This window comes from Phoxinus phoxinus (assembly GCF_949152265.1).
Source record: "Phoxinus phoxinus genome assembly, chromosome: 18".
NCBI classification, from domain to species: domain Eukaryota; kingdom Metazoa; phylum Chordata; class Actinopteri; order Cypriniformes; family Leuciscidae; genus Phoxinus; species Phoxinus phoxinus.
In genome coordinates this window covers 5,078,802-5,102,111 of record NC_136893.1, presented here as the reverse complement: position 1 = coordinate 5,102,111, position 23,310 = coordinate 5,078,802, and the positions used below count along the sequence as shown (strand labels likewise).

Below are 23,310 nucleotides of genomic sequence, written 5' to 3'. Positions count from 1 at the left end.
GCAACTAAAAAGGCTCCTCACACAATGACACCTCTTCCTCATGCTTCACTGTGGTAGAGATGCATTTAATATTATATTTCTCAGCAGATTCCACCATGCAACTTGTGTTTCATTGTGATTCATCAATCCACACACAACTTCCCATATTCTGACAAAAACGTCATTCTGTCTTTAAAGGGTTTGCTTAGACCGCAGTGGTGCATTTGCTTACACTTTGCTAATTTCCTGACAAATAATTTGTTTAAGACAATTAAAAGCTTAATGTTGAGCCATTTTGGGTTTGGCCCATTTTTTGTGTTGTTTTTTTTGCCCAGGAGTGTCCACTGTTATGTTCTAACGCTCATACAGCTGCTTGTCTAAATAACCCACAAGTGCCATTGCTTGTTGTATAACATCATGATCATTTCATCTACAGATTCATTATTACTCATCACAAACACACATGTACTGCAAGTTAATGACTTTTATTGATGCAACATTGAGGACAGATTATCAGTGCAGCTACAAGAAGAGAATAAATCAAAGAACACAACCACAAATGGTCTGTTGTTTAGGTTGACTAAATATCAAAAGAAAGTAAATTACTAGAATGATTGAATATTTGCAATCTTTCTTATGATATGTGAAACTACATCACATATTCCAAAATATAACTCCCACAAAAAAACAATGTCATCCATAAATCATCCCTTTAAAAGCAAGATCCCGAAATTAAATGCACCCTTTGGTTTACCATTTTCACCAGAGATTACATTACTGAAATACCATTTTTTTTTTAACTCTGCAAATCAATCCATGTGAAAAGCATGCTGAAAGCTTTCTGGTCCTCCGGTTATTTGGGTGCTTGCTCAGTTTTCTTTGACAACAATGTTGATGAATCCATGAACCTGAGTGAGTTGAGGACAATCCAGTGAGGCCAGAAGTTTGTGAGGGCCATGACACTTGGGAATAAATGTCTCCGTCAGGTTCACTATGGCCTGGCTTGCAATGTCACTGATAAACAGACAAAAAGTAAGAATTTATTTACATACCAAAAAAATTAATAGTAGCATGTTACATGTCCCATTCTTTTAGTTTAACACGTTTCATTTCCTACCCGTAGTTAATGGATCTGCAGTGCTTCAGTCCCAGTCCCTCGATGCGGAAAATGACGTTCTTCAGCACGCAGGGCAGTGGGTTCTGGAAAGTGATTTTGATCGGCACTTCTTTGCCCACCACACAGTCACATCCAGGCTGAAAATCACAATCCAAATTAACACCATACTACAGATTACAGGACCGTCATGCAAAATACATTTTCCACCCAGCGAATAATCATCAGTAGTTCTTGAAGTTATTCAAACTCACAGAAATAACCAATTCTGGTGTGCACATCCTGAAGTTGAAGCGCTTGGCCACAATCTGCTTAGTTTGAATGACCTGTCCAGCGACGGTGAGCATCATGGTTGAATGATCCACAAGGTGAATCTTGTAATCCTCATATCGCAGGGCCCACTCCAGAACCTTGGCTATAGAGGAACAAGAGATAAACAATGATAAATACTAATGCTTACGTAACAGTAAAATCCTCATCCCAGAACATCAATATCAAAACAATTCATATTAGATTTGATTTGATTTTAGTCTCCAAGTTTCACAATTGATGAATCTTTAACTGAATCAATTGAATAAAGATGCTATTGCCTTCTGTAGAGCTGCTTATAGATTTATGGTCTTTGTATCAATGCTTCAGCTAAATTAATAAATGTAAACATTCATCTGTTGACTGAAATCTTTATTATTTTTGTGATATTTGCAAACTCTAGTAGTTTATGGGATTTATATTTTTCTAGTCACTGTATTCGGGTGTGCGAGGCACTATATATATCATTTTTTGTGTTATACAATAATATAAAAAATCCATTCTGCAGTGAACGGATTTTTACATTCGGAAACAGACTATTGGTTAGTGTCTCAACTTTAGCTAAGCTCTATCATTTCTTACATTCACTGGCCTTGAGCTCAAAGCAGGTCTGGTCCTTCTTCACCAAGGACTTTTGGACTCCGGTGTAGTATGTGGCCGACAGATGGCTGTGGAGGGTGACGGTACGAGGAGCGCTGCATTTGTTCTTCAGAGCGATGCAGAGCACGGCGTCCTTGCCCACACATGGTCCATCACCCTTCATGGTGACTTCACAGACAACATCCTCAGTGCAGGGCAGTGGGTATTTGCATCTCCTGGAGCCGTGACGAAGGGCCGTCTCCACAGCACGGCGCTCCTCCTCGGAACCTGAAGGATGTGGGCAGGGAAGCTATTACAACTATTCCTCGTGAAAGAGTCTTTAAGTGATGTGTGCGACTTTTCACCTTCTGGGTGTTTGTAGAGGTTTGTGATGTCCACACGTTTGTCTGAGCCAACAGCCTTGGTGCTGATGCAGTGACCCACTGCGTTCTTGTCAATGTGGACCACAGAGAAGGTTCCACATGCTGTTCTCTGCCAGAAGACTATGTCACTGTTCACCTACAGCATGAAAATGTAATAAAACAGGAAAATAACAGAATCAATGATCCAAGCTTCATCAAATATGAGGCAAATTCAAATACAGCTCAATTCAGTTCATGTTTTGTTCTCATCTGATAGTGTCAGTGCAGTCAAATCAATAATATTACTGAATATTACTGCAAAACAATATATTACCATAAGATAGTGTGCGCGCTACAAAGAGATTCACATGTTCTGGAATAATTGCATCAAAACCCTATGCTTAATGCTCCAATTATAAGGCATGTTCGTACCTCAGCAAAAACGAAGGGGGTGTCGTATTTGAGGAAGACCTGTCCACTGCGGACTGCAGCAACAGATGTTGGGCCGCAACGAAAGATGCCCTGGCTGGTCTCCTGAGGAGTGGAATCAACCACCTGCCAACCCCCGAAACCACATGGGAGGTCGGGACGAGCCATCCAGGCCTCATTCCACACGTGGAAGTTCCTACATAAAGAGAAGGATTCACATCACAGCAGAGACAGACATATAACGCAATGCAAGAGACAAGAAAAGGTTGCATCACTTTGTGCTTTGTCTAGAACATTGCATAGTTTAGGTGATCACAATTAGAAAAATTATTGCATTTACATTTTTTACATTGCTCATCAAAGCTGCTATCGCCAAAACTGCATATTCAGCTTTGCAGCATGCAGGGCATTGTAAAGATATAGTCTCAGTTCCTACTTTATAATCAACTTCTTTTGTAAATATATAGTGAAAATGTCCAATCAATGGAATCAATTTAGATAATACTGCTTAATGATACTATAGCTGACACCGTTGCATAATGAAAAGAGGTTTGTACGGAATCTTACCAGATTGAATCACGGTTCAGGTTATCGATCAGACCATAGTTCTCATCAAGATAAATATCTACTGTCATAGACACATCAGTGTCATGAGCAGAACAGAAGTTTGTGACCGGACGAGTGGGAATGCCCAAACATCTCAACACTACGAGAAAGAGAAGAAGAATACGTGCATTACATCTACAATCCCTTTCTCAACCCTTATTTTCTCCTTGTCCATTCTGCCTGCACTCTTACGTGTGTTGGTGACTCCAGCGAAGGCCAAGCTCTGTCCATATTTGACAGGTTTTCCTCCACATTTGTGGTATTGTTTCAGGATGGCACTGCTTCCGCACCAGGAAGTAGGAGAAGTCCCGTCTCCATAGCAGTTTGACCAGTTACCCACCAGCACGCCACAGTCATCGTTGGCATTAATCTGTGCAAGTGTGAAGAGTGCTACATTATATCTGCTCTCTTGCTAAACATCATCAAGTCAAGTCAGAAGCACAGAGCCCATCAAGACGTTTGTTAGGCTTGAAGACTTACCATAGCAGACACCACTCTGGCCACGTTAACAGCGTCTCCCCATCCCGAGCAAGGTCCACCACTCTTCTCCAACACAAAGAAACATGCAGCCAAGACTCCTTCCTCAAACTAAGAATCGGAGAAATTAAAAGTTAAGATGCTTGCCATGCAGTGTGTAATTTCTGCTTGTATTCCAACACTTCCATTGCAAACATTTTGACCTATATTAATGAAAAGTTTGGCTCTTACTTGGCCAAAGTTCCAGGTTCTGGATGCGATCTGATGTTTAGTTCCATAGAAGATTTTGCCGGTGTCATTCAGCACGTACTCAACTCTCTGGGCCTCCTCGTCCAGGAACACAGAGTCATCTAGTAAAGAGAGAGCGCTGACATTTTAACTGAGAAGCTTCATATACTGTAGTTTCGATAATGGTTACATTTGTTTTTTCTTGATTCAGTTTTACAACCATTTACCGATTATAATAATCAATGTTCCTTCTATCGGGTAGATGCTCGATTAACATCCAGGGCCATTCTTTACAAATACATTTGTAGAAATATACAAATACAGCCTGTATTGAAAACATTTAGGTTTATATCATATATTTATATATCTTGCAAATTAATAAGTGTGACATGTTTTTGTTTGCAAGATTGCTCACAGTTACATTCCTGTATTAAAAATGAATTAACATTAAGACTTTAGCATTTTTTCCCCCACAAATCTTTACAGTCTCCTGGCATTTCTGAAGTGCACGGTTTACAAGGACAGTGCGTTCAAAAGTCTGAAATGCAAATCTCTTCCTCTTCAGACTGTACATACCTTTACACCAGGGGTTGAACAGCATGTAAATGTCATTGGAAGGGTTGCATGATGACGTGGCTTTGCCCCTTGGGCCGCAAGTCACAACGGTGAGGGTGTATCGTCCAATGCAAGCAGTCGGAAGGGAGTACACACACAGTTTGACTCGGTTTTGCACCCTTTCGACAATCTTGGCCTCCCAGCCAGTTTTTTTGAATTCTTCCACTATTGGAACAATCACCAGAGTGCCCTTGGATATTGATGGAGCATTACCTGTAAAATACAAACCGCACCAAATAACCAGGGTTATTATCATTGATCATCATAAACACATCATAAAAAAACTCAAGCTGATCAAAAAGACTTAACCAACCAAGTCTCAGCTCCAGGTGGAGTTTGTCACATTTCAGATTGAACGGCCGGGACAGCTCAACCCACATCTGGAAACACTGTCCTCTACGGACAATGAGGTTATCACTACGATAACAGCTGGTGTGATGCTCCAGACGATTCTGACACTTCCAGGATTTGATCAGGTCAACACAACGTACCTGCAGAACCAAATCTGAGAAAAACAAGCAGAAGAAATCATTCAGGAGCTGTTCATTAAAACTTTTTTAATTAACTTTTTGTCTTCTTTTATTTAAGATTTTGTATTTTTATGAGATTTCATGATACTAAATTACATTTATGCAGTAGTTATAATCCATTTATTCACTTTTTGAGCAAGAAAATAAAATTTCCCATTTAAACGGTCATAAATCTTTAATGCATTAGAGCACAGACTTCAGTTTGGTCTCTTTTTTAAAGACGACACTTGGCAGATTATTGCTGAAGTGAAAAAGTTTTAAAAAGTGAACTTGATAAAAAAATTACACAATTTTACATTTATTGTTATGAAAAATGCACAAAAATGTCATTTTCAATTTCTATATGAAATATATATTTTCCAAAACACGATTTACTCTAAAACTGTGAGAAAATCAAAGCCATAAATCTAAACAAGCTGTGTTCCAATTTGAGGTTCATATCTCAAAAAATGACCTTTCAGTAAGATTTTGTTTGGGTGCAGTACCAAACTCTTCCACTAAATGAAATCTGTCTCCCATTAATTTCCAATGCGTTCATTTTTGACTGCGAACAATATAAGTGTGACTATTTTTTTTCCAGGACCATTTAACCTATTCGAATAATGTCCATGATTTGTGTGTGTGTGTGTGTTTACAGTTAACTTTTTCGCTCAAAAATGACTGAACAGCACCAATAGATTAATAAACACGTTTCAGAAAAACAGAACAGATCGACAAGTCTTACCTTCACAGGTACGCACACATTCATCAGCACAATCCTTGTGGAAGACTTGCTTGCAGTCATAGTCACAGCGAGGTTTCACGTAGTCGCAAGGGATCGCACAAGGGTTAGCGCACGGGTTGACACAAGGTTTCACAGAAGGAACCACGCAAGGTTTGATCACAGGTTTCTCACAGTGAATGACCACAGGCTTCACGCAAGGGTCCACACAGGGGTTCTGATACACCGGCCCGCAGGGGTTCTGGTACACTGGCCCACAGTGGTATTGTCCGAGTGTAGCGGCTGGGAAACGGCCGATGTTGCAGAAGTTGTTGGTCTGGCCACACCTCGAGATAGACATGCTGTGAAGAAGTGCAGAAAAAGAAGAAGGAGAGTGATGTTACCTAAACATTCATGTACTGTAGGCCTAAAACATCTTTCAAGGACTCTATCTCTAAATTTTAACAGAAAACCCTAGTGAAAACAGTATAGCCTACTTTTTGAATGTGAAATATATTCCCTTTTTCAATAGTAGGCCTACATTGCAAATATACCAACACAAATATACTATCTTTAACTATATTAAAAGTAGCATCATGCTTTTACCTATTTTAGGTAATACGATAAAACTTTTAACACACTTTAAAATAATTTATACTTTAGTATATTTTCTAATATACTTGAAGTGAAAATTCTGTTTATTTTTTTAAAGTGTATTTATTGCACTTAATTAAAAATATATTTTAGGTATATTTTTAACTGTGTGCTGGGAATGATCATTGTAACAAATGCATTGAAAGTATACATTTAAAATACATTATAGTATGCAACAGTATTTTGTACAAAGTATAGCTATTATTTATTAATGTGCATTTCTTTATTGAAGACAAAGTGTGCAATTTGCAGTATTTGGAACAAGTATGTATATGTATAAGTATAAGTATATCTGGAATAAGTATATGTAATATAAGTATATATAATTATATGCTCAGGTATATACAACGGTATATACCTGAGCATATAATTTTTACTCAAATATAGGCTACTACACTTATGGTATATTGCTTGTATGTTTCGAACACACTCGCAATGAATTTGTAATGTAGCCTACTTGTAACACAAATAAAGTACGCTTTAATATCTATAATCAAGCATGTAATTAGACCATACTCAGGCATATACTTAAAGTATGTAAATTTAGCACACAAAACTACACTAAATATACTTAAAGTTATGCTTTACTACAATTTATTTACAACTAAAATATACTTAGTGCAAAATTAGTTGTTTCAAAATAGCACACTTCAAATGAACTAATCATTGACACACTTGAAGAACTAAATTAGTCTGGCTGCAAGTACTGTACTAATGCAAGCATTCACCAGGTGATATATACTGTAAAGATGCACTGAATATGATATTTGAGCATTTGTAGTTGGTTACTTACATGTTAGCGGTTCTTTCTGCGGAGTGATGTTGAATCTGAAGAGAGTAACAGTTCTTCTTGAACTCAGATGACTGAAGTTAAGCAAGTCTGGAACCACGGCTTCTTGCGCTGTGACACTTCTCTCCACTGTAGTCCGGTATATATATCCACATCTCCATTCCCAGCCCATTCACATGAGTAACTGAAGTACCTACAGTGTTTCCTTGTCTCATGGAAGGGAAGGGAAGGGTTGTAGATGAATCACAGCCGTTAATTCGAAAAACGAATGTGCAAATTTACGGTTTAGTATAATTGCTCTGATAGTAGACTATAATTGCTAGAAGCATTATTCAAATTTAATAGAGCAATTCCAGCATAAAGGAGCACATAATGATGTTTGTAAAAAATGTGGCTGCGATTAGTTAAAATTTGTTGAGATAACTTAAATATCCAACTTAACCAAACTAAACTAAAGTTAACTAAACTTAATATTTTAAGTCAAGCTTGAACACATACTTTTTAAAGTTGAAACAATGTTGGATTCTAAGTTGTGCTAAATAATCGCAGCTATTTTTTTTATGAAGTTTGGACACACCTCATTCTCGGTTTTCCACAGTTATAAAATATAAAGTATTAGAATTATGTAAACAACTGAACACTTTTCAAATTCGCCGATTTGTCTAGATTTCAACAAGCCGGCTTCTCTCAACCAACTAAAAATGATAAAAAATGTATTGTCTTGTCTTCCAGTAAAAATACCTAAATATCATTAAACAAGAAAATAGCTTTTGCTTGTTTTCTTTTAAGCATAAATCTAACAAAAGTAAGTGAGGTTAATGTGCAAAGAAGTATTATAAGGATGCTTAGACATTTTTACTGAAATGTTATGTGATTAAAATGAAATATTTTCCCCTAATCCTCCATAGAAATTCATGTCAGCATCATTTCTTTACACAATTCTATGCATTTACTTATAAGACCTTTTTGAATGTTAATATTAATTGACTTATACAGCAATTTGAGAGAGATCATGTGCTAATATTATATTTCACAAGGAGTAAATATGACTTTTTCAAGATTGTTATGATGAGACCGCTATTAAATACATTAGTAAATGTTTAGTACTCTACGGTGTGACTTGCTTAACTTCATCTAAAACGATATAATTTATATTAATCTATATTTATATTTAATAAAAGATGTTGGGGAAAATTCAGTTCAACCAAAAGTGTGTCAGTGAAGCAATTTACACACCCAGATCCTTTCTGCAAGTCTTTAGACACAAACAGACACACCACAGGTGTGTGTAAACGCTTTCATAACTGTCACCATCAAACCTGTCATCAAAAATAAATCACACAAAAAAAAAAAGGATTACAATGAGCACTTAACTGTAATTTGCATCATAATCATGTAACTAAATAATCCGAAGACAGCTGAGAGGGAAAAACACCTAGTGTTAATGTTGGGTTTGGCGATCATGCGAGATGCCATCAGTCAAATGATTTGTCCAATCTCTATATCCTTAGCATAACTTGCCTATTTTATGATCAGGGGTTGAGCACATCAATTAGAGTAAATTATCAATTAATTAAGGGGCAAGCGCTGTGTATGAATGATAAATCTAACCTTCCCTGATTTTGTGGTCGGGCCTCAATTAATTACAAGTTATTAAGAAGAATAATCCTGCATGTTTAAATCTCCACTGATTTTCCCAGTCAGGGACTATATCAGACCAGATCACTTTCCCATATAACTTGACCCTGTAAAAGCCCTAATTTTGTATATGTTATTCAGTGGGCAAAACTATACACCACTTGTTCACCCAGAAGAAACGAAGTCATATAGATTTGGAATGAGAGCGAGTATGATGACAGTATTTTCATCTTTGTGTGAACTATCGAGCAACACTGAAAGCAGACTTACGGGACATAAGCTCATTCGTGTCTCCTCCTTCGGGTAGTTCTTGTGCTTTGAAGTTTAGGCAGGAAAAGAAAATGATGTTGTTACAGTTTGGACAGAAAGGAGGATTACAGATTTAATGCCACTGAATCTCTTAAAGATTCAGTCTGGACACTAATGGCCATAATTAGGTCAGAACAAGATCTCATAATTGTGACTGAACTCAACATCTCAGCTTCTCAAACAGCGACACCAAATCCCCTATTGTAAAATATTTGTAAAGAAAATGATCATTTATACATTGTGTGTGTGTGTGTGTGTGTAATAATTATTTGGAAATTACCCTCACTTATTTAGTTAGATGGTAACACTTTACAATAAGGTTCATTTATTAAACATTATTTAATGTATTAACTAACATGAACAATACATTTGTTACAGTATTTATGAATCTTTGTTAATGTTAGTTCATATGAATAAAGCTGTTCATTGTTTGTTCATGTTAGTTCACAGTGCATTAACTCATGTTAACAAGATTTTAATAAAGTATTAGTAAATGTCGAAATTAACATTAACAAAGATGAATAAATGCTGTATAAGTGCAGTTCATTATTAGTTAACGTTAACTAATGTAGTTAACTAATGTTAACTAATGAACCTTATTGTAAAGTGTTACCAGTTAGATTTACTTTATGTTTAAAATAAGATTTTTTTTTTAATGTTCCTGTTTGAGGATACTTAGGTATTTTTACTGGAAGACAAGACAAACATACTTTTTTTTATTATTTTTAGTTGGTTGAGAGAAGCCGGCTTGTTGAAATATAGACAGAGAATGCGAATTTGAAAAGTGTTAATTTGTTTACATAATTATATATACTGTTCATATATACACATACATTCAGTACTGTATATATAACACACACACACACACACACACACACACACACACACACACACACGCCAATAATATGTGTATATTATGACACTTTTTTTTTGGTTTTCAGGAAAATGATTATGTTTAGTTGCATATGATGGAATATATTTATTGAATTGTGGTTTATAGGCTACACCTGTTCCTACAATGCATATACTAAGCAAATAGTTAGGCTATACTACAATTTATAAGTTGTGTTTCTCAGAGAACATAAATGTGCTGTATGGTTAGATGCAATATCAGCAGTGGCCAAAAGAGGGCTGTAGTGAGCACCGTCTCTGTTGAGATCACGCCTGTCTCTGAAACCGAGAGCTGATGTCTCATTGTTGACTACTAATTTAATGAGCACAGTGTTTATTTATTATAAAAACTGTTATTATAAAAATGACCGCTCCCTCAGATTACATTTTAATCCTTTCAACCAACTGCCGAAATGCATGCATCGACCAGATAAAGACATCTAGCATATAATATAATGCAATCATTCAATTTGGAGATGCCTTTGTCCAGGTTTGCATCTTTGCAGTCACATGATTTTTTGCAACACAAATTTTTGGCAGGTTTTTGCCAAAGTAAACCATAGTAGTATGTCAAATACAGTATATTAAAGAAGAGAGAACTAATATATATATATATATATATATATATATATATATATATATATATATATATATATATATATATATATATATGTATAGTCTAAATGTCCAGTATATAATAAATATATAAACAAACAGGCTACAAATACTGTTCTATAAAGAAACCACACGTGTTCCCGGTGTGTTTTGTGTGAGTATACAGAGCACACATATATGAAGCATGTAGCCTATATGTGTGAGTGTGTGCTATGAAACCACACACCACCAGGAAACTGGTGAGACCATGTTATTTCTGCAGATCTGCGAAAGCTATTTCACTTCCTCTCAAGAGAACTAGAGCATTATATATTCCAAAAGAATAGTGTTGTCTAACACTTGTTCTAATACTGACTGTATGAACTTATAAACCTATACACACACACACACACACACACACACACACACACACACACACACACACACACACACACACACACACACACACACACACACACACACACACACACACACACACACACACACACACACACACACACACACACACACACACACACACACACACACACACACACACACACACACACACACACACACACGTGATGCAAAAGAAAATGCCTCATTAGACCTGCAGGCAAACTTATTTCACTGCTTCAAAGTCCAGTTCTGGCGCTCACGTGCCGATTGTAGCGCTTTCGACGGTGGCCAGGGGTCATCAAAGGCACTCGGATCTGTCTGACCCAGTCTGACCTTGTCATACTGCAACAATTTGGCCCTTTTCAAAAACAGTCTTTATTCAGGCCCATTTCTCCTGCAAACAACATGTTGATTACAAGAACTGATAGTTTGCTTATCTAATGTTTTACTAATGTATTCACTTGACCTGTGACTGCTCATAATGTTTTGGCTTATCATATTCCAAAAAAATAGTGTTCTAATTTGCAACCAAATTCTAGAATATCAACATTAAAATCACCTGATCGTAAAAAAGTTACGATAATGATTCCTGACCGGTTAACATGGGTCATAAAACAAGTTCCAGGTGTGGTTTGATGTTACCGACAGCAGGGGGAAACAAACATGCTAAATGCAACATTGCAACTAACCATTTAGTCATGCATTGGGGTATGATAAAGAAAACAGGCTTAGCAACTTTTAAAAACCACAGTAATTCGGTTTCTAGAAGCTCGCTAAATTAAAGAGACACGGACATGTCAGGTTGTGTGACATTCACTCATCCTCAAAATACATGAACAACATTACACAAGGTAAAACATTAAATAACTAACATTAAATATTCGGCAAATCACACTCATTGCATGTATCAATTTTTAAGAGTCAGATCAACTAAGAAATAGCTTTACTGTATTTTACTGTATGTTGAACAAAGTACGTCATAAAATGTGAAGCAATTAAAAACCTCAACCTTGTCTTGCCTGGTTGCATAATACTTGCTTTGAAGCAGTTCCTCGGAAGAAAAACTAAGACATCAAACTTAGTTAGAGGAAGACACACTTCCTCCCCATGCAGGACAGAGGTCAAAGCAGGAGGTCAGAGTGCTAATGGCAGGTCTCTTTATGAATCATATTGATTTTGGTTTTTTTTTAAACATGGTTAAACTCTTTGCTTTATAAAAAACAATGTTAGAAATTAAACATACATTTTGTGCTATATTGCTACACCTCTTTTTATTTGACCACATTTTACACATACTGCACACAGAGACAGAACATGTATACACTCCGAGCTACAACTAACCACAAACCAATTGAGGTTAGTTTCAAGAACAAACAAAACAAGCTATCGAGATCTCTGAAAGATGTCAGACAGATGGAGACGGATAACATGAAAACAAGTGACGAATAATATTGCACTTATTTGCTGTAGCATCAATGAACAATGCATGTTGTACATTTCTTATTAATGGTGAAAAAGCAGGCATGCAACTCTCTTAGGATTTTATATGCTTTTTTTTTTGCAAGGCAGGTGTTTCTGCTTATTTGTGCATGTACTGTAAGCAGCCACTTTGCAAACACCCTTCCAACCACACACAGCAACACATTAAAAACGTTCAAAACATCTTAGCAACTACATATCAATGCGAGGTTTTGTGGCTTTAAAATAGTTTTTGATTATTTCTTTATTTTTATTATTATTGCCAGTCATGAAGGTGATGTTGCTATTTCAATTAAAACAACATTTAGTGACCTACTATCTTTTCAAAGTTCACAAAAAAACTAAAACTAAAAAAAACAAATGCGAATTAGATGCGTTGTTCGAGTTGTTGTGATTAGAAGTTGTTCGAGCGGATGATGGTGGTACCATATAAACTGGACACAGCGACCCCATAGGTTTCAACGGAGCACTTAGAAGTCAATTAGAAGCACTCACTTCCTGATGGCTGAGCGTAGTGCGCAGGCTCAAACTGAGCTTGATGACGTAGATGTGACGTGAGCGACCTGTCTGACAGCTGTAGGTCTTCTAGTCGCTGTGCCGAGAGAAATCTGAATCATTCCCTTGCGAATCTCTCAGAGACGGAGAGCGTGAGTATTAGCTGTCCATGAGCAGCAGGAGCAACTTTATCACTCTCTATGGGCTTCTGTCTTGACTTTATGCCTCCACGTCCCCCCGATTGCTTGCGAGCTTCTCCGCCGGTCTATACGGTAATTTGTGCGACATAGAGTCGAGTGGTTATGACGCAATTGTTAGCCTAAACGGCTTCTACGGGGCCATAACGTAAGATACAAGGTAATGGAGCCCTTTATAAACTGTTGTGTTTCTTTAGAAATAAATAATGGACAAATGGAGTCTTTAAACGCCTCAGATGTAAAGTTATTCGCTGAAATTACGCCAAAATGAATGAGAGTCATTGGAATGCTAACAGCAGGTGATGCTTGATAGCCAATGGCGGCCCCCGGGGAGGCTTTAGTTTCCGGCGGATGGATTAGCCCCTCGGGCAACAGTAAAAAAAAAAAAACACCATTAGGAAACAGCACTCACTTGCTGATTAGTCACGTGGGTTTAATGTTTACTGCGTCAAAGGTTTTTTTTTTTTTTTTTTTACTGCGTCAAAGTTTATTTGGCAAATGCAATTCCATCTCCCGTAGGTCACATGAACTATAAAGTCAAAAACCAAATAAAGCGTGCGTAAAAACTTTTAAGGAATATTTATTTCTGAAATTTGGCGTTTCCATATCACTCATTTCTGATGCAATAGCCTAATTCAAAATGTGCCTAAAATGGATTACATAATCAGATTCCAAAAATTAAGTAGGACTAGGCCTACTTGTAACTAGATTATATTAGGCTACGTTTTAAAATACTGGTAATCAGAGTTACTTTTTTATTGATTACATGATTGCATGTTCATTCTTACAATGGCAGTAAATTATTTATAATTCATTCATTCTCATATATGGTAAAAAACAAAGAATAGAATTTTTGTCTTTGTTATTTTATTTATATATTTTATAAAGCACATGACGTTCCCATATGAACGTCATAATCAAACCAAATTTCCAGCATATGCAGAGATGGCATTTGTTAAACGAGCTGCTGAGACGCGCATCAAAGACTCGTCTACTCCGAGTCACAACACAAAATTATTGAAAATGTTCTCATAAGATGTCAGGCCACTTCTTAATTTCATCGCCCCACTGTGTTATACACCGCGGGTGTGATAAACAAACCATCACGGTGTTTTGTGCGTGCTCCAACATAGCTTCTTACCTTTCTTTTACTATTTTTCTTTTACTTACAGGCTAGCGAAACGGAAGGAAGTACGTCATCGTATTTACTGCCGCGGCGCGTTGCAAAATGAAGCGGATAGGAACCAGAGCGTCTGACGGCAGTTGCAGTGACGAAAAGTCAGAAAAGTCCAGGAAAAAGCCTGAAAGTACAGGGCAATATATACTACGACGAAGCACAATTAATGCTAGAGAGTTGCTGCTTTCATAATCAATGACACCCCGCAAATATGCAAATAAAACCGTATGGTTTATGGACATAATGATAACGTCAGTTTGAGGCTTTACTAAGCCTTATCCCGACTCACAGGGGTTTAGTAGAGAGAGCGAGAGAAAGTGTGTAACTGTCTCAGTGGTATAGCTGGGGTGCTGGATTTGATAAAGCCTCTTCTGATCTCATTGCAGGGGTCAGATGCCAATCTGTCTTACCTCGACAATGTCTACCTGACTAGAAAGACGAGACACTCTAGCCTAATGTAGTACACTCACACGTTTCTGTATTCATAACATATACTTTAGCCTGAGCTAGAGAGAGAGAGAGAGAGAGAGAGAGAGAGAGAGAGAGAGAGAGAAGAGAGAGAGAGAGAGAGAGAGAGAGAGAGAGAGAGAGAGAGAGAGAGAGAGAGAGAGAGAGAGAGAGAGAGAGAGAGAGAGAGAGAGAGAGAGAGAGAGGGGAAACACTTGACCGCTTCAATTGACCCTGAGGAATGTCCGATTGGGTCATGGGTCATTCAATACAACTCCTCCCCAGAATCAGGGCCAGGTCCAAGAGATTGCAGGTTGCGTTAAGAAAACGAAGCATTTTAAGGACTATTAAGTCTTTTTGCATTGCATTTCATGACAATTAATGTTTATATTTGTAATTAATTAATTATTTATATCGATGTATAAAAATGTTTAATTTAAAAAAGTAATAATGTCAAAATGCACAAATGTAAAAAAAATAAATACATCAGTCTTCATTTTCATTGAGCAAAACATTATATTTACTTTGATTTCAGGTATATTAAAATACTTTTTGCATTGCATTTTATGACAATTCATGTTTTTGTTATTATTTCTATCATTGTATAAATGCTTTTTTTTTTTTTAGTAAATAATAATGTCAAAATGTATAAATAAGTAAAACAATATCTTCGGTTCATTATCTAATTGATTTTAATTTCCAGGGAATTGTCTTTAAATATGTTCTTTATTTTATAACAGTCTTCATTTTCTTTAAGCAAGTTATCTATTTAATTTCAATTCAATTCACATTCATTTGTATTGCGCTTATATAGGTTATAATATCCTACTTATCGTTTCAAGCAGCTTTACAGAAAATACATACGTCTAAATTACTATTTCTTTTAATTTTGAGATTAAATGACTGCAACATGTTGTTTTGCTGTATTAAAACAACAAAATAAAGACACACACACACACACGCACGCACGCACGCACGCACGCACGCACGCACCCACACACACACACACACACACACACACACACACACAGAAGTGCGCCAGAGTCATGGTGTAAAGGGTAATCTAGAATAATCCTGCTTTATTGGCTGTTACCGCTGTGACGCAGGTCCGCTCCCCCTGATAGATTCTGGGTGACATAGCCTGACATTTATACACATACCTACACACACAGTTACCAGCTAGTCTCTTTCTATCACACACACACACACACAAACACACCGTCTCCCTCCCTCACACGTTTGCCTAGCCATCTAAACAGGGACTTCCCTTAGGCTTCATTTGCCCTTAAATTAAGCTAATTATAATTACTACAGACTAACCCTAACACACACCCCGAACCCTAAAATAAAACATGCAGCACTTTTAAAAGCCAATAAAGACATTAGAGTCTTAATGAACCATTTTCCTTCCGAGGACGCCCCTTTTGTCAGATACAGTAGCACATTTTTCCCTAAAATATAGATCTATTTACTCACCTGTATAAAGGTGCATCTCAAGTTTAAGATCTGATGACTTTCTCTAGAGGGCAGCATTGACATTCACTGCTATCTATAAAGGCAGAAGGAATGTTTTTTTGCTAGTCAGTTTTAATTGGTTCATTTATTATAGGCTACGTATTCCTTTACACGAATGCCTTTTAGAAATGATAAAATCATTTTCTGAAACATGCACACCAAGTCGATTCATGTGGCTACAGAAACAGAATTGATAAACAGCCTAAATAGAAATAAAAAAGTTCAGCAAAAATGACTAAGCTACTTTATTATAAATATCCATGTATTGCTTTAACGTGTCGTAAAGGGGTAGCCTATAACTGTGTATAATATTACTGTAGGTGAGAAGCGCTGTCTGGATTGGTTTGCGCAGCTGTCACTCAAATTCACCGTCACTCCTGCTTTAGTTTACGGGTTAATCTCTATGCATCCTCACTGTGCAACCGAGATGACATGAGCAGCCAGCAGTTTGACAGAACAGCTGACAATGTGATCATACAGGTAAGTAATCCGTTCAACACATGATTGATTATGCGCATCTATATTCATTCAGTGCGCAATTAATGTATTAACTTGACTTGCAATTTATTGATTTATTTATTTATACGTTTATTCTTCACAGAATAAAACAACATGTAAAGGCTCAACGCGTCCAGGTTTCACTTTAAAAGAGGAGAGGGACAGGGTCTTTTGCCATTTGATATTCGTTTTCTTGGAAAGGCGTGCCCTTTTTTCTTTGTCCGATCTGAAAACTCATCGCAATCATGCAGCAATCATTCTGATTCTCACGGCCCCCCCGTGAGCCGTGAGAACCCGCGTCCACCGCCGTCGCCACGAACTTCAGCGCTGTGCGCAAGCGGGACATCTGGTGAGCTTTTACGCACAGTGGTGAGGAGCAGCAGCGGTGCGCTGTATGCACAACGAATGCATAGACGTGCATATAAACTCTCACCTGACTGACTCTCTAGAATAAATTCATGAATTTATAACATTTTCCTTACAACCGCTTATCGTTTCTTTGGACATGGCTAAAGCAATATAAAACTACAGACTTGACTCTATAACAAACCGATCTCTAATCACTCGCCATGGAAGAGAATCCGAGTAACTTGAGCGTGCTGAACTGGGAGCAGGTGAAGCGTCTGGATGCCATCCTGACCGAATCCATTCCTATTCACGGCAAATGGAACTTCCCCACTTTGGAGATGAAACCTCGGGATATCGTCAAAGTGGTGCGGTGTCGCATGGAAGAGCGCAAGATCCACGTCCGGGAGGTCCGGTTGAACGGTTCCGCGGCCAGTCACGTTCTCCACGAGGACAGCGGTTTGGGCTACAAGGATCTGGATCTCATATTTTGCGCGGATCTGAAAGGAGAAGTGGCGTTTCAGACCGTCAAGGATATCGTTCTCGACTCCCTCCTGGATTTTCTGCCTGAAGGAGTGAATAAAGAGAAAATTACTCCAGTGACATTAAAGGTAAACATTTAGTGAGCATATTTGTTAATTACTTTCATGTGTCTTAAATATATTAAAAGTGTTGTAAACCAGTCTCCTGTTTAGCTTAAACCAGCCCAGGGCTTTTGGGTAAGATTTTTTTTTTATTTTATTTTTTTTAAGCAAGGTAGCTTAAATTTCCAAACTAGTATTGAAACCTTGCAGGGGTTAATTGATTCATCATTGCCACTGCACCCTTGAGCAAGGCACTTAACCTCATGTTACCCCATCAGGACTGCCCTTATTTTAAGTGTAGCTATACTGTCACTTTGGATAAGCGAGATTCAGCTAAATGACTACTTAGTAACTGATATAATTCCATATGTTTCATGTGTTAAGTAAAGGGGAAGTGCATGCCATGCTATAATTTGACATTGACTGGACCTAGACATGCCCTAGAGAGTGTGTATTAGATTTAAGCTGCAATAAGATAAGGCCACTGGTTGTAAAAACGTTGGTTTCTACTACAAAGAGGATTTCTTTAAACCAATTTACGATGGATCCGCTTTCACCTCTCTCTACCGTATGCAAAAGCACACAGCGTGTTCATGTATGCAAATTAGGCTGATACAATTTATAGCTCTAGCAATGCAATGTAATGCCTTTACTGGATATGCAAAGTGACTTTACAATGTCAAAATTATGCATCTGCAGTCTTCTAAAATTGACTAAATGCTTATTGTAGACATATTTAACTTTTCTTGCACACATTTAAATAATGCAGAGAACTTGCAATGATTTCAATAATTATTTATTTGTCTGCTTAAACACCGACATACAGTTTTGTGCATCTCCATCTTTCAACATGCACATATTTTTCATTGAACATTACATATTGGACTATTTCAGGATAACATTGTCTTCATCTCAACCATTCTTTCTCTTTCCTCAGGAGGCTTATGTGCAGAAGATGGTGAAAGTGTGTAATGATTCAGACCGCTGGAGTCTAATCTCCCTCTCCAACAACAGCGGGAAGAACGTCGAATTGAAGTTCGTGGATTCCCTGCGGCGACAGTTTGAATTCAGCGTCGACTCTTTTCAGATCCGCCTGGACTCCCTCCTCCTCTTCTACGAGTGTTCGGAGAACCCCATGGCTGAGACGTTCCATCCCTCCATTGTGGGAGAGAGCGTTTACGGAGACTTCAGCGTAGCCTTGGACCACCTGCAGCGGAAACTGATCTGCACGCGAAATCCAGAAGAGATCCGGGGCGGCGGCTTGCTGAAGTACTGCCACCTGTTGGTGCGAGGTTTCCGTGCCGCTTCGGAAGCCGAGATGAAGCTTCTCGAACGCTACATGTGCTCCCGGTTCTTCATCGACTTCTCGGATGTGGCAGAACAAAGGCGCAAGCTCGAGTCCTATCTGCAGAATCACTTTGTGGGACTAGAGGACCGGAAGTACGAGTACCTGACCACCCTACACAGTGTCGTCAATGAAAGTACAGTGTGCTTGATGGGACATGAAAGGCGACAGACTCTGAGCCTTATCACCATGTTGGCAGTACGCGTGCTGGCAGAGCAGAATGTAATTCCCAATGTGGCTAACGTCACTTGCTTTTACCAGCCTGCGCCGTACATTGCGGACGGCAACTTTAGCAATTATTACATTGCTCAGGTGCAGCCAGTCTACACCTGCCAACCCACCCACACATTCTCGCCATGGTTGCCCTGCAACTGATCGAAATGTGTTAACTCACATCTTGTCCAACATGTCCAGTTAGAGCACCCGCCCAATGACAAGTTGAGAAGTCTGTATTTGTGTGCTCAACAATGTGAGGAAAACCCAAGACTTTCCCAATTGGCGGTTGCTAGCTCGCTGCAAGGGGAAGCTACGAGCGCGCCTGATGGGAAAAAGAGAAGGAGAGTGAGGTAACTTGGATTTGTTCCCATTTGGCACCAAGTTCTACCTAGGCTTTCCATGGCTAAGTGCCAGGCCTAAAGAAGCACAACACTGGCTAAAAAGAAACACCATGGACACATTATGAAGAGTATCTGAGAAACACAGACACAAAAGGGACTGTCTTTTTTTGGTGTGTACGTATGTGTGATAGACATACTTGAAGAATCGAAGAGATCCTGCATATCGCGTTTAAAGGGCGGTAAGATTAGCAAGGGACGTTTTTTTTAATGCTCATTACTCATGCTATCAGACATAAAGAACTGAAATCAATGGACACTTTTCTCAAGCCAAGGATATTCTCGTAGATACCAGATACCCAAAACAGATTATCAACTAAGTGCCTTAAACTGAAAAATGAAAGTCACTCTGTTAATGACCCTAAAGTACATCTTTTTGGAGTCACATATAACTGTGGGTAGTGTACAGTAGTAAATGGGTTATGAATTTTGAAAGCCACTTGATCATGAACTTCCGACTAATAGTTGCAACACCTAATTCTTATAATGTATTAATTTGGAACCACAATAGTGAGACTTAGGGGGGCTATATGAAAGTGATGCATATTTCTACCTGAGGCATGTACATATGAGTTTTTCACAGCTTCTTGTCTCATCTAAACTGACCTCAATATACTGTTGGCTCAGCGCTGGCTTAGCTCAGATTAAAATGTCCAGGGCAATGCCATTACATCTAAGGCAGAGAGGTAAAACAGGTCGAGGCTGAACAGGAAGAGAATTAATGAAAGTTGTTTAAGTCCAAATTGTTGTTGTTACATCCAGGTTACCTGGCGTCTTTCTGCAGACCTAATTATCACACAGCCACCAAATCCAGAGATTATACCTTTGACACATCTGACCTGCATAACCTGGGGGATTAAGACCAGCAGAGATACAGCAGTGAGAAGCAGAAGCACAATTAAGGGAAGTTCAACAAATACCAAAGATATTCTTAATGTTCCTCAAGATTGTGAAGCAACAATACTTGACGTAAGAGCATCTACATGCTGTTGGAACCCCATTTGAATTATTCCATAAAGTCTTAATCAAAAAGCTCGCCTTGTCCCAAAATGCTCCCCTAAGCCCTTGTGGTCAACTTCAGTCTACACATGGTGACGCAATGCTGCATAGACTGTATGGTAGTAGTACAAAGATGTGGACTCGACCAAAAGGGGTGCACTCATGAGCACCCTTCAGAATCCATAAATGGGACACCATGCGGTTACATGCATGCAATGGCCGCCACGAGTCTGCAGGATTGCAAGTTGGGACAGGGCGTGAGATTGTCGCTTGCACTCATGGATAAATTTGCCCTAACTGATCATCCAGAGATGGATATTTTCTTCTCATATGCTCCCTTACATATCATCATATCTCTTATTTTTCTACTGATTCTTCTATTTTTGTACATTGGTGATGTTTGTGAAAAAGGTCTTGGTTAGGACCTAACTCTAATGCTGTGAAGAGTACTGTTGTCTTTTATGAGTCGAAAGAAAACCTGGCCGAGCATTAGTGCAGCAAATTCTCAACAAGCGTTGGTGTAAATTTTCATACTAAGTCATTACGGTTGGATGCCCACACAAGTGTGAATGTCCCTTTGTATGTGTGTCTTATCTTCTAAATTAAACGTGTATGTGAATTCAGGCGTGATATTCTGAGTGTCGATACCATGTATTTGCAAACATGATTGACTCATTAAATGGTGATTTTTAAAAATACATCGACTCAGTGATGTTGGTTAGCAATAAACCCTTCTCTAGATTTTCTCTTCCTGTTGTGTGGTTTTAACAAAACTAACAGACAGCATGGTATTCAGAAAGTCCCAATGAGCACTACAACGCATTTAGGATGTTTGTGCAGGTTAAAATCGTGCTAGACAAGGAGTGTCCAAGCTCAGTCCTGGAGGGCCACTGTCCTGCTGAGTTTAGCTCCAACACCAATTAAACACATCTGAACCAGCTAATCAACAAGGTCTTACTAGAAACTTCCAGGCAGTGTTGAGGCAAGTTGGAGCTTAACTCTGCAGGACAGTGGCCCTCAAGGACCGAGTTTGGACAACCCTGTTCTAGACACTAGCACTTACTAGCATAAACAAGAATTGAATAGTATGGAAATCCATGCCGGCATAAGATGGTGTTTCCAGCAGGCAAATGTGTTAAAAACATCTAGATTCTGCAAATGCATCACATTAACACTTGCAAATGCACCACCTTAAAACCCAGCACTTATTGTAGCACTCCTAAAGAGACTGTTAGTCTCTTGTGCTTACAGTAGCAGATGGTCAGTCTGTTTAGAGTACATCACTGTTGGCTAAACAATGCACCAATCTACCTGTTTAACGATTTCTCCATATATAATCTTGTGTTTTTAATGTACTTTGGCAACCGTATGTCTCTCAACGGACCTGTTACTGTTAGCTAAGCAGCACACAGGGCAAGTAGATTTATTGTAGCCTGCGTCATGATGGCGTAGACTGGATATCGCTCCGCCTGTCCATAACTCTCCCTCATTTACTTTCTCCCCCTTCTCAATAGGAATTGCTATTGCACCCTTGACTTGGCCACAAAACTTTCGGATATGTAGATTTTCTACTAGTACGGTCAAATCGATTAATCGTATTTGATTGCATCTAATATAAAAGTTTGTGTGTGTACATATATATATATTATACTGGGCAAAGATTAATCGTGATTAATCGCATCCAAAATAAAAGTTTGTGTTTACATAATAAATGTGTGTGTACTGTGTATATTTATTTTGTATATATAAATACACACATATCCATGTATATATTTAAGAAATATTTGCATATACACTGTATATATATTTATACATACATTATATTATATATAAATATACATATATATATATATATATATATATATATATATATATATGTGTATATATATATATATATATAACACATTTTTCATAAATATATTCATGCATGTCTGTGTATTTATATATACAAAATAATTATACACAGTACACACACATATATTATGTAAACACAAACTTTTATTTTGGATGCGATTAATCACGATTAATCTTTTCCCAGCACTATATATATATATATATATATATATATATATATATATATATATATATATATATATATGTGTGTGTGTGTGTGTGTGTGTGTGTGTGTGTGTGTGTGTGTGTGTGTGTGTGTACATACACACATTATATTTTACATATTTTTATGTTTAGATATTTTTATGTTAGATGCAATTAATTGCGATTAATCGAATTGACCATTTTCTACCTTTGCTGCTATCTTCATGTTGTGTCTCTCAAACTTTTTTTCCATCTTCCTGCAGTGCCAATACATCCGTTAGGCATACTGGTGAAACAAAATACAGGATAAACCAGCCTAAGTTTGCCTGCTGATATTCAACCGGTTTCATGGTTTTGTAAGATTTAGGGCTAAAT

General features: G+C 37.9%; 2 protein-coding genes across 3 annotated transcripts; one reads left to right on the top strand and one right to left on the bottom strand.

Moving 5' to 3' along the window:
• Window positions 1-449: 449 nt before the first annotated feature.
• On the bottom strand, window positions 450-14,840 carry tgm1l3 (transglutaminase 1 like 3). The gene is made up of 16 exons (XM_079587547.1): window positions 14,516-14,840; window positions 11,415-11,597; window positions 7,376-7,577; window positions 5,953-6,290; window positions 5,012-5,203; window positions 4,660-4,911; window positions 4,087-4,205; window positions 3,859-3,966; window positions 3,571-3,748; window positions 3,340-3,478; window positions 2,776-2,968; window positions 2,347-2,500; window positions 1,985-2,269; window positions 1,348-1,508; window positions 1,097-1,233; window positions 450-993 (listed from the first exon to the last, which is right to left on the bottom strand). The coding sequence occupies exons 4-16, from the start codon at window positions 6,287-6,289 to the stop codon at window positions 849-851; spliced, it is 2,400 nt and encodes a 799-aa protein (XP_079443673.1). The 5' UTR covers window position 6,290; window positions 7,376-7,577; window positions 11,415-11,597; window positions 14,516-14,840; the 3' UTR covers window positions 450-848.
• Window positions 14,841-16,855: 2,015 nt separating this feature from the next.
• Window positions 16,856-22,604, top strand: tent5ab (terminal nucleotidyltransferase 5Ab). Of its 2 annotated transcripts, XR_013794799.1 has the most exons (4): window positions 16,856-16,993; window positions 17,115-17,967; window positions 18,878-21,761; window positions 21,910-22,604. XR_013794799.1 is itself a non-coding variant. In XM_079587683.1 (3 exons), exons 2-3 carry the CDS (start codon window positions 17,581-17,583, stop codon window positions 19,658-19,660), a joined length of 1,170 nt encoding a protein of 389 aa, XP_079443809.1. In that variant the 5' UTR covers window positions 16,856-16,993; window positions 17,115-17,580; the 3' UTR covers window positions 19,661-22,604. The 2 variants fall into 2 exon arrangements, 1 of the variants encoding a protein (XP_079443809.1); XM_079587683.1 differs by having other exon boundaries at window positions 18,878-22,604.
• Window positions 22,605-23,310: the final 706 nt, after the last annotated feature.

Bases quoted from the DNA above. Each gene is read 5' to 3' on its own strand.
- tgm1l3 (XM_079587547.1), bottom strand. From the start codon at position 6,289: ATGTCTATCTCGAGGTGTGGCCAGACCAACAACTTCTGCAACATCGGC. The intron at 2,969-3,339 runs GTAAGATTCCGT...CTCTTTATGTAG, and splicing joins CTGAACCGTGATTCAATCTG to GAACTTCCACGTGTGGAATG. The intron at 2,270-2,346 runs GTGAAAAGTCGC...CACATCCTTCAG, and splicing joins CCTCTACAAACACCCAGAAG to GTTCCGAGGAGGAGCGCCGT.
- tent5ab (XM_079587683.1), top strand. From the start codon at position 17,581: ATGGAAGAGAATCCGAGTAACTTGAGCGTGCTGAACTGGGAGCAGGTG. The intron at 17,968-18,877 runs GTAAACATTTAG...CTCTTTCCTCAG, and splicing joins TTACTCCAGTGACATTAAAG to GAGGCTTATGTGCAGAAGAT.